The sequence below is a fragment of the Lucilia sericata genome, unplaced genomic scaffold, assembly GCF_015586225.1.
Source record: "Lucilia sericata isolate MDLA Ls3-8-SP2 unplaced genomic scaffold, ASM1558622v1 Contig001461F_arrow, whole genome shotgun sequence".
NCBI classification, from domain to species: domain Eukaryota; kingdom Metazoa; phylum Arthropoda; class Insecta; order Diptera; family Calliphoridae; genus Lucilia; species Lucilia sericata.
In genome coordinates this window covers 26,086-37,500 of record NW_023995390.1, presented here as the reverse complement: position 1 = coordinate 37,500, position 11,415 = coordinate 26,086, and the positions used below count along the sequence as shown (strand labels likewise).

Genomic DNA, 11,415 nt, shown 5'->3' with positions numbered 1-11,415 from the left:
TGCTTTTTAATCTAAATGGAATTAATTTACAACTTTTTTGAAAATTTCTTAAATTTGCCAATTCATTTTTAAATAATACCTACAGTCCAAAGCTAGGCTTCATCCAAATGTAGGTAAGACTAGAGTTTAGTCTTGAGTATAGACTAAACTATAGAATAGACTATAGACTAGACTATAGACTAGACTATAGGCTATACTATAGGCTATACTATAGACTATAGACTAGACTTTTGACAAGACAATAGACTAGACTATAGACTAGACTTTTGACTTGACTATAGCCTAGACTATAGGCTAGACTATAGACTAGACTAGACTATAGACTAGACTACAGACTAGACTATAGACTAGACTATAGACTAGACTACAGACTAGACTATAGACTAGACTATAGACTAGACTATAGACTAGACTATAGACTAAACTTTAGACTAGTCTATATACTGTACTATAGACTAGATTAAAGACTGGACAATAGACTAGACTATAGACTAGACTTTAGACTAGACTTTAGACTAGACTATAGACTAAACTATAGACTAGACTATAGACTAGACTATAGACTAGACTATAGACTAGACTATAAACTAGACTATGGACTAGACTATAGACTAGACTATAGACTAGACTATAGACTACACTATAGACTAGACTATAGACTAGACTATAGACTAGACTATAGACTAGACTATAGACTAGACTATAGACTAGACTATAGACTAGACTATAAACTAGACTATAAACTAGACTTTTGACAAGACAATAGACCAGACTATAGACTAGACTATTGACTAGACTATAGACTAGTCTATTGACTAGACTATAGACTAGACTATAGACTATACTATAAACTAGACTATAAACTAGACTATAGACTAGACTATAGACTAAACTATAGACTAGACTGTAGATTACACTATAGACTAGGCTATAGACTAGACTATAGACTAGACTATAGACTAGACTATAGACTAGACTATAGACTAGACTATAGACTAGGCTATAGACTAGGCTATAGACTAGGCTATAGACTAGACTATAGACTAGACTATAGACTAGACTATAGACTAGACTATAGACTAGACTATAGACTAGACTATAGACTAGACTATAGACTAGACTATAGACTAGACTATAGACTAGACTATAGACTAGACTATAGACTAGACTATAGACTAGACTATAGACTAGACTATAGACTAGACTATAGACTAGACTATAGACTAGACTATAGACTAGACTATAGACTAGACTAGACTATAGACTATAGACTATAGACTATAGACTAGACTATAGACTAGACTATAGACTAGACTATAGACTAGACTATAGACTAGACTATAGACTAGACTATAGACTAGACTATAAACTAGACTATAGACTAGACTATAGACTAGACTATAGACTAGATTATAGACTAGACCAGCGGTTCCCACCATTTTTTACTTCGCGGACCCCTTGAGGAATTTATTTAATTTCACGGACCCCCATACATATTTTGATATCTTATTGTTATAAATAACACTGTGATACAAAAGTGAAGAAAAATAAAATGCAGGCGTTCTCATATACCAATTCTATTTCGTTATAGTCCATAGAGTACGAATATATTTTTAGTTTTCCCCTATCACTTCGTTAACTTACTTTTTAAGAGCAAAAGATGCGAAAAAGAGCCATTTTTGAAGTTTTAAATTTGAAAAATCATAAGTTTAGTAGTTTTCATCCGATTTTCAAATCCGATTTTTTTTTTAATGATACAAGTGTCTTTTAATCCAAAAAAAGAAATCCAAAATTTATGGTCAAATGTCTGAGTTACGGTCGTTTAAGTAAAAAAACTCACACTTTTTTAAAAAATTTTCATTTTCATCATGCTCTACTTTGACCATGAGGCAGTGAGTTCATCTTTTATTACTTTCCTGAAGAATCACATAAAGGAAGGTTTCTAAAACTTGTTATTTCATAAAAATCTATGAAAAACTGGATAATTTATGCCAATTTTTCTAATAGCATGTTTCTCGAATTTTTGGTTTTCTCCATACAAATTAATTTTTGTATAAAAATGTTTATAAACATTTTTTAAACTTGTTACAAAGAAAACCAGAAACATGAACGTTTTTGTATGGAAGAAATATGCTATATTTTTATAAAACTTAGCACAACTCATAACCTTTTTCATCGATTATCATAAATTGACCATCATTGGAAACCCAACTTAATGTGGCTTTTTTCAAATGTAATAAAAGCTAAAGTTATTGCTTCATGGCCAACGTAGAGCAGTATGAAAATTAAAAATTGTGAAAAAAGTGTGAGTTTTTTTACTTAAATGGCCGTAACCAAGACATTAATCATAAATTTTGGATTTATTTTTTTGGGTTGAAAGACAACACTTGTATCTTTAAAACAAAATATCCAATTTGAAAATCGGTTGCAAACTACCAGACATATATTTTTTTAAAGTTAAAACTTCAGAAATAGCTCTTTTTCACAACTTTTGCTCTTAAAAAGGAACTAAACGAAGTGATCGGGAAAAATTAAAAATAAATTCCTACTCTATGGACTATAACGAAATGGAATTGGTATATGAGAACCCCTGCATTTTTTTGCTGTATCACTGTGTAATTGTTCGAAAATTGTCTTAGTCCTGGTCCATAAACCCTATAAAATATTCCCGTACATTGAGAACATTTAGTATTTCGGAGATGTTTTCAATTTCATGGTTTTAAATATAGAATGACTTCTAACATGATGTTTAATTTTATGATCGTGAGAGCTTTCATGTTCATTTCTCGTCAAGGTAGAGAAAAGGTTTCTTTAACAAGTATTGTCGACATGTGCTTAAAGAGTCATGTTTCTAAATTTTTTTGCGATTGCATAGGAGTGAGCTGAGTATGTAAGCTAAATTTTCGGGAAAATATGTGAAAGTTAGACTTCTTCGATGTTGTTGCGGAATGCGTTACCCACATAAAATATGACTTGAACTCTTTGCGAATGTACTGTGAATTTGGATCTTAAATTTGAATTTTAAAATACCTACGAATTATTTTACTGCGTGGTTTTGACTATTTACGCAAAACGCTATGAATTTTCTGATGTTGATTTAATAATATTGGACAACAAAATGAAGTTAAAATCTGTGTATCACGTTGGAATGGAATATTTATATTTAAAATTAACTAGATTAACACTTTTGCTTACAATTTAAAAAAATATTATGAAATGTGACCTAACTTCATATTCCGGGATACTAGTATCAGTATTTAATTCTAAGGCAAATCATTATCCGTCTGCTATAAAAACATTTATATTTATAAAAATTACAAATCACGTAATACTTTACTTTATAAAAGTGAAACAATAAATTTGTAGCGCCTAGCTTCATCCTGATAAACGACCGAAACAATAAAATTCAAAGAGTCACCAACAAATCTGGGATTATTGAATAAAAATTGTGTATTTTAGTATTTATGAAAAATTTGGAGATATTTTTAATATTTTGTAACATATAGAGAATATTTTTTATTCATGATTTTTTTCGTTCGTCTTCGCGGACCCCCTAGGATTTTGCTACGGACCACTAGGGGTCCGCGGACCCCCTTTTGGGAACCGTTGGACTAGACTATAGACTAGACTATAGACTATAGACTAGACTATAGACTAGACTATAGACTAGACTATAGACTAGACTATAGACTATAGACTAGACTATAGACTAGACTATAGACTAGACTATAGACTAGACTATAGACTAGACTATAGACTAGACTATAGACTAGACTATAGACTAGACTATAGACTAGACTATAGATTGGACTATAGACTTGACTATAGACTAGATCATAGGCTGAACTATAGAAAAGTTGCTACAAATTTTCGAAGAAAATAATTATAATAGAGTTGTCTTCTTTCCAGACCGTTTCAAGGGATATATATGTAGTACCGATTGTCAAACTTTTGCGGGGATTTGGATTTCATAATATTTCTTTTCATTTCAAATTCACATTTTCTACATCTTTATTTCACAAAACAAAGAAAAATTGAAAACATAAACAAATTATATTTTATTAGCGAAAATTTTGTTAAAACAAGTTAAATAAAGAAGTAAAAAAAAAACAAACAAACAAATACAAAAGAAAATCTGTTAGATATTTTAAACTTATGAAAATCAAAATAAAACTTTAATCTTTTTTTAAATAAAAGATTTTAAAAAGATGTAAAACTTAAACAGAAATAATAAAAACAAAAAATAATAAATGGAAAATGAAAAATAATACCACAAGAAAATACTAGCCACTTTAAAAAACTAAAATAAAACAAACAAAAATTATATACAGTTAATATGGTAAAATAGTAATAATAACAATAATAATAAAACAAGTAATTAAGATAAAATTTGCTTTAAACAAAAGAAAAAAAATAATAAGAAAAACATTTGCTTGATTAAAAAATAAAAGTGAAAAAAGGAAACAAAACAAAAGCCAACAGATAACAAAGAATAAACATGAAATTTGTAAAAAAAAAAAGAAAAACTTACATACAAAACATACATCCATACAAAAGGAAAAATACTTTTTCGTAAAACTTCTTAAAAAACCAAACAAGACATAAACTCATATTATTATCAATAATTATAATAATTAAATAATAATAATAATAATAAAACATAATATTAATTAAAATAATAACTTAATAATAATGATAATAGTAATAGTAATTACTAAATAATAAAACCTAATAATAATTAAGCAGTACGAGTATATAATAGTATAAAAATCATCTTTTTTGAATTTTCATCTATTTCAAATTAAAATTTAAAAATTTAAACAAATGAAAATGAGATATTTAAACTAAATACTAATTGGCAATAATTTTTTTATTACTTTTTGTTTTTTTTTTTTTTTTATTTTTTCAATTTTAAATGTAAATTTTTTTAATATCTAATTCGGGTCTGTGTATAATTATTTTATGTTGTTTGTTTTTATTTTTTAAAAAAATACATTTTATTTCATTAAGAAAAAATATATATATATTTAACTTTTAATGTGTGTACTATAATAAATTCGTTTTAAATTTAATTTATAAATAATATACCTATAAATGATTAGTTAAAATTTAGTTGTATTAGTTTGTTAAACTATATTTTAATTATCTAAACTAAATATTAAAACAAATATATATATTTAATAAACAAATAATATAAAAAAATTAAAAAAAGTAATGGTGTTTATTTTACAAAAAGGATTAGATAAAAGAAAATTATTTTTTTTAAACCGCGTTTCATGTGTTACGTTACCCCACTATAGAAAATTCAAACGGCAACACGGCAAGTCAGGAACAGACATGAACAATTTAGTACTTTTTGATATCGAAAAATACCTCGGTACCCGACGACATTTTCGGTACTTTTTCTTATAAACTTTCGTTAAGTAGTTCACATAGTAGTCAATGGACCAGTCTAGTCTATAGTCAAGTCTATAATCTAGTCTATAGTCAAGTCTATAATCTAGTCTACAACCTAGTCTACAGTGTAGTCTATAGTCTAGTCTATAGTCTAGTCTATAGTCTAGTCTATAGTCTAGTCTATAGTCTAGTCTATAGTCTAGTCTATAGTCTAGTCTATAGTCTAGTCTATAGTCTAGTCTATAGTCTAGTCTATAGTCTTGTCTATAGTCTAGTCTATAGTCTAGTCTATAGTCTAGTCTATAGTCTAGTCTATAGTCTAGTCTATAGTCTAGTCTATAGTCTAGTCTATAGTCTAGTCTATAGTCTAGTCTATAGTCTAGTCTATAGTCTAGTCTATAGTCTAGTCTATAGTCTAGTCTATAGCCTAGTCTATAGTCTAGTCTATAGTCTAGTCTATAGTCTAGTCTATAGTCTAGTCTATAGTTTAGTCTATAGTCTAGTCTATAGTCTAGTCTATAGTCTAGTCTATAGTCTAGTCTATAGTCTAGTCTATAGTCTAGTCTATAGTCTAGTCTATAGTCTAGTCTATAGTCTAGTCTATAGTCTAGTCTATAGTCTAGTCTATAGTCTAGTCTATAGTCTAGTCTATAGTCTAGTCTATAGTCTAGTCTATAGTCTAGTCTATAGTCTAGTCTATAGTCTAGTCTATAGTCTAGTCTATAGTCTAGTCTATAGTCTAGTCTATAGTCTAGTCTATAGTCTAGTCTATAGTCTAGTCTATAGTCTAGTCTATAGTCTAGTCTATAGTCTAGTCTATAGTCTAGTCTATAGTCTAGTCTATAGTCTAGTCTATAGTCTAGTCTATAGTCTAGTCTATAGTCTAGTCTATAGACTAGACTATAGTCTAGTCTATAGTCTAGTCTATAGTCTAGTCTATAGTCTAGTCTATAGTCTAGTCTATAGGTCTAGTCTATAGTCTAGTATATAGTCTAGTATATAGTCTAGTCTATAGTCTAGTATATAGTCTAGTCTATAGTCTAGTCTATAGTCTAGTATATAGTCTAGTCTATAGTCTAGTCTATAGTCTAGTCTATAGTCTAGTCTATAGTCTAGTCTATAGTCTAGTCTATAGTCTAGTCTATAATCTAGTCTATAATCTAGTCTATAATCTAGTCTATAGTCTAGTCTATAGTCTAGTCTATAGTCTAGTCTATAGTCTGGTCTATAGTCTAGTCTATAGTCTAGTCTAAAGTCTAGTCTATAGTCTTATGTGTAGTGTACGCTATAGTCTAGTCTATAGTCTTATGTATAGTGTACGCTATAGTCTAATCTATAGCCTAGTCTATGGTCTAGTTTATTGTCTGGTCTATAGTGTAGTCTGTAGTCTAGTCTATAGTCTGGTCTATAGTGTAGTCTTTAGTTTAATATATATGTAGTATAGTCTATAGTGTAGTCTATAGTCTAGTCTAAGTTGTAGTCAATAGTCTAGTCTATAGTGTAGTCAATAGTCTAGTCTATATTCTAGTCTTTAATTTAGTCTACAGTCTAGTCTATAGTATATATCGTAGTCAATAGTCTACTCTATATTCTAGTCTATAGTCTAGTCTGGTCTAGAGTCTACTCTATAGTCTAGTCTATAGTGTAGACTACAGTCTAGTCTGTAGTTTAGTCTACAGTCTATAGTATATATCGTAGTCAATAGTCTACTCTATATTCTAGTCTAGTCTTTAGTTTAGACAAAAGTCTCTAAAGAAAAGAGGAATTCAACAATTTTTTGTTTAGAGTATTTAATAATAATATTTTTTACTTAAACATAATTATGCACCTAATTTCATAAAAAACTCAAAAGCCTTTAATTAAACTACAAATAAATAAACCCCTTTTAATTAACAATTCTCTTTAGCAAAAGACTTTATATTTTCTTCATACCTGTAAAGATTGTAATTGTATTTAAAAACAATCAAAATATTTTCCTATTCAGCTAGACAAAAACAAAAAGAATTTTTAATAATGTTTACCCACAATAATCACATTGATTTAAGACTTAAAACAAAAAACCAAAATCTATATAAATACCACAAACCAAAGGAGAAGTTAAAATAGAACTATACAATTGGTGTAAACAAAGAAAACGGAAATGTTTAATCCTAAACCAAAAGGAGATCCTAAATATCGTATACCACGTCAGTGTATTTGGTTAAAAATGAATGGTTCTTGGCCTTTTGATTATGAAACTGAACGAGATTTTTATAATGCACATACCTTGTATGGGATATTATATTCGTTGTGGTCGTGGTATATTATATGTTCGGTGGGCCTAACTATAGGCTTTCAAACGGCTTTTTTGGTTAATAATTTAAGTGATATTATGATGACTACCGAAAATTGTTGCACCACATTTATGGGGGCCTTGAATTTTATACGCTTACTACATATGCGTCTCAATCAAAGATCTTTTAGGGAGATCATACAACAGTTTGTGGATGATATATGGATTATTAAGTAAGTATTAAGTTTGGAATACTGTGTTTTAAAAATAGTTAATATTTGCTTTTAGAAAAGATAATCCTCATGTAGCAGCTGAATGTTCCCGTAACATGCGTACTTTTCGCATAATGACTGTTTTACTAAGTTGTTTGATTGCCATGTATTGTGTTTTACCACTTGTTATATTATTCTTTGATGTGGGCTTAGATGCCGAAGAAAAACCATTTCCCTATAAAATGTTATTTCCTTATAATGCTCATCGTGGTTGGCGTTATGTGGCCACCTATATATTCACTTCATTTGCGGGAATATGTGTGGTGACTACCCTTTTTGCCGAAGACTCAATATTTGGTTTCTTTATAACGTACACCTGCGGTAAATTTAAAATTCTACATGAACGTATAGACAACTTAGTGATAGATGCTTATTTTATGGCCCGCAATAGACAAGATGACCAGGAAATACAAAGGTTGTATATAAGACTGTTAAATAGAATTGCCTATGATCATAATAAATTGATAGAGTAAGTTGTATAAAACTAAATAAAAAATTATTCATCCAATTTAGTTTAATATATATATTTTCTAGATTTGCCAATCGTTTGGAAAATTTTTTCAATCCCATTTTATTGGTAAATTTTACCATTTCCTCCATATTAATATGTATGGTGGGTTTTCAATTGGTAACGGGCAAAGACATGTTTATTGGGGACTATGTCAAGTTTTTGGTATACATTTCCTCTTCCCTCTCACAATTATATGTTTTATGCTGGAATGGTGACTCCTTAATACAACATGTAAGTTGTCTTAATAATAAAAATCCGATTTATTATATTTAATATATTTTCCTAGTCCACCGAAACTGCTCAACATTTATATAATTGCAATTGGGAAGGTGAAAATGTGTATTTAACCTCTGCCATTACACAATATCAAATGGCTAAAGAAAATCTTAAAAATTCTAACAATACTTTAAGTAAAAGTTTAAAACAACAAAACCTAAGAAATGATTTGCATAATATACACTTTATACCGGCCAATAAACAATTTCGACAAAATTTGGAAATCATGATTATGTGCAGCCAAAGACCAGTGAAAATTACCGCTTTAAAATTCTCCACCTTATCATTGCAATCTTTTACCGCCATTTTGAGTACTTCTATGAGTTATTTTACACTATTACAAACCGTTTACAATGAAAACAAAGAAGAATTGGAACATATGACTTAAAAACTCGATAACGTAAATAACAATTTAATATTTTAATAATAATTTACAGTTTAATTTTATTTATTTTATTGCAGTCATTTTTTCTATGGGTATGTCAGTACTTTACACTGGTGTGGCAGTTTCCTCTTTAGCTTCTGTTAAGGCTCGCGCTTGGTGTGTAAAAACAGGCACATTTATACCCTTTTTAATTTTTGGTGTATTTTAGTTTTATTTAAACAAATAATAATTAAATACAAGTGATACTAACCTGCATTTTAGCTGAACGCACAAAAGCTTTATTTGAAGTCACAGTTACCGCTTTCATATGCATGCCAAAAGCAAAGATTAATAAACTTCTTTCATTGATTTTACCGCTATATTTAATGGTCGCTAGTTCTTCTGGTATTGTTGCAACATCTGGTAATATTTCTATACGTTTTGCAAGTTCCTGGGCACGTTCTTTTTCCTTGGGTCCACCCAGTAGGGAGACGATATCTTGAAATGATTTATAAGCTGTGGCACAGCAAATGAGACGTTTATCTAAAAGCAATGTATTGATTTTTAATAACAACTTTTAAAATCCATATTATGTAAAATATACCCATAAAGAGTTTATCCAAGATAGGTTTCAGAGGACAGTCTCTTTCCTTTTCGGCTTGTTCAGTTAAAATAGGTTCATGGAATATCCAGTTACAGCCGCCATTGCAGACATTACTGATGTAAGCCAGCAATGTAGTGATATCCAAATTTAAAGTACTAACATTAATGAGATCTGAACCGTTTACCACTTCAGAAGGTTGTTCTAAAGAAGCTATTTCTACACCCTCCTCTTGTAAAATGGTTAAAAGTTCATTTTCTATAGTTTGACTAAAATAAAAAACCACCTGTAATAAACAAACAGTGTAAATCATAAATTATCATATAATCAATTAATATACAGAACACCTTACCTTAGGACACTTAAACATACATAAATTTTGAGAAGCTGCTTCAACAAATTCTTGAGCCTGATCTATTATACTTCTCGCACCATAACTAGCCTCACCCCGGGCAGCATCTGTTAAAGATTTAGAGTTGCGGGCAATTGCTTTAATCCACTTCAGGCCATTTTCACATACAATATCAACTCTTAAGGGATTTTCTCGATAATCGACCGGGAAACCACAGTCAACATGTACCACATCTCGTTGCAGCTTTAAAATTTTCACCAGGAACTCATAGTGTGTTAAATTACTACATTGTACGTGATTTATTTTTAAAGTTTGATTCTTAATGACCTGTATAATTAAATAAAATAGACGTGTTTCAATTTCAAAAATATAATTATTATGCGCACTCATGCATCATACCTTTTGCAAGAATTTTATTTCCTGGTAAATCTTTCTTTGCACCTTTTGTACACCTGGTATTTCGCTGAAGTCTTCCAAATGTTTGATTAGCTCATTTCCTAATAAAATTTTCTCTTCGGCTTTTTCCAATAGTTGGGAAAATGGTATTTCTTGTTCCATAGTATTTAGTGGAAAATATTTATTTTGTTTGCAAAACAATTTCTAACAAAAATCAAACAAAAGCAACAGCTGGCAAAGCCCAGCGCCGACAATTATTAACGGCGTCGGTGTGTTACACTAAAAATTTCGTCGGCGGTATAAAATCGACTGCAAAACGGCTAAGTTTTCAGTTATTTTTAAATTTACAACGATTTTAAATAATTAAAAACGGAATCCGAGAGATTAAAAAGTGGGATTTTGAATCAAATATTTTACAATTCTGGTTTGTCTGCCAGAGTAGGAAATTTTTGTATTCGTAATACTATTTTATTTATTTTTCTCGTTATACAACTACTTTTCACGATATTTAGACAATAAAACGCTTCGTTTGACAGGTATTAACCGCCCAAAAACGCAATCATACCAATTTCCATTACAAAAAGTATTTTATGACATGTTTTATCAAAAATCCGTTTATATATAAAAAAACCTAAAAAAATCGAAAAATATTGAAATCGATTGTAATCGGTTGTAGTTTATAAATATACGTCCTAATGAATATTCCCATAAAAATCGTTTCTTATCAAGGTTTTTTAGCTCTATTACCGTATACAATTATTTTATATTTATTTCAATCAAAAATCAATTTTTCATAAGAAATTTGGAAACGATGAACAACAAATCCTTATATAATTCTGTAGGGCACTCGTAAATAAATCAACAGGCTTCAAATTTATTTAAAAAAACAACCACTTTCCCTTTCATTTTATGAGTCAGTAATAGGTAATCAAAACAACCACATGTTTTGATTCAAATATTCATTCTACAGGTTT

General features: G+C 29.4%; 2 protein-coding genes across 2 annotated transcripts; one reads left to right on the top strand and one right to left on the bottom strand.

Moving 5' to 3' along the window:
- Positions 1 to 7,263: 7,263 nt before the first annotated feature.
- On the top strand, positions 7,264 to 9,131 carry LOC119611479 (odorant receptor 13a). The gene is made up of 4 exons (XM_037967059.1): positions 7,264 to 7,902; positions 7,958 to 8,371; positions 8,416 to 8,683; positions 8,739 to 9,131. The coding sequence occupies exons 1-4, from the start codon at positions 7,538 to 7,540 to the stop codon at positions 9,114 to 9,116; spliced, it is 1,425 nt and encodes a 474-aa protein (XP_037822987.1). The 5' UTR covers positions 7,264 to 7,537; the 3' UTR covers positions 9,117 to 9,131.
- LOC119611478 (UPF0415 protein C7orf25 homolog) lies at positions 9,107 to 10,694 on the bottom strand. Its single transcript, XM_037967058.1, has 5 exons — positions 10,445 to 10,694; positions 10,046 to 10,372; positions 9,697 to 9,979; positions 9,364 to 9,635; positions 9,107 to 9,296 (listed from the first exon to the last, which is right to left on the bottom strand). Exons 1-5 carry the CDS (start codon positions 10,601 to 10,603, stop codon positions 9,219 to 9,221), a joined length of 1,119 nt encoding a protein of 372 aa, XP_037822986.1. The 5' UTR covers positions 10,604 to 10,694; the 3' UTR covers positions 9,107 to 9,218.
- Positions 10,695 to 11,415: the final 721 nt, after the last annotated feature.

What these genes read in the sequence shown, in the direction of transcription:
- LOC119611478 (XM_037967058.1), bottom strand. Translation starts at nt 10,603, where the DNA reads ATGGAACAAGAAATACCATTTTCCCAACTATTGGAAAAAGCCGAAGAG. An exon ending in AAATAAAATTCTTGCAAAAG is followed by an intron (nt 10,373 to 10,444) that starts GTATGATGCATG and finishes TTAATTATACAG; the next exon opens with GTCATTAAGAATCAAACTTT. An exon ending in GTATGTTTAAGTGTCCTAAG is followed by an intron (nt 9,980 to 10,045) that starts GTAAGGTGTTCT and finishes TGTTTATTACAG; the next exon opens with GTGGTTTTTTATTTTAGTCA.
- LOC119611479 (XM_037967059.1), top strand. Translation starts at nt 7,538, where the DNA reads ATGTTTAATCCTAAACCAAAAGGAGATCCTAAATATCGTATACCACGT. An exon ending in CAAAGGTTGTATATAAGACT is followed by an intron (nt 8,372 to 8,415) that starts GTTAAATAGAAT and finishes TGATAGAGTAAG; the next exon opens with TTGTATAAAACTAAATAAAA. An exon ending in GTGACTCCTTAATACAACAT is followed by an intron (nt 8,684 to 8,738) that starts GTAAGTTGTCTT and finishes ATATTTTCCTAG; the next exon opens with TCCACCGAAACTGCTCAACA.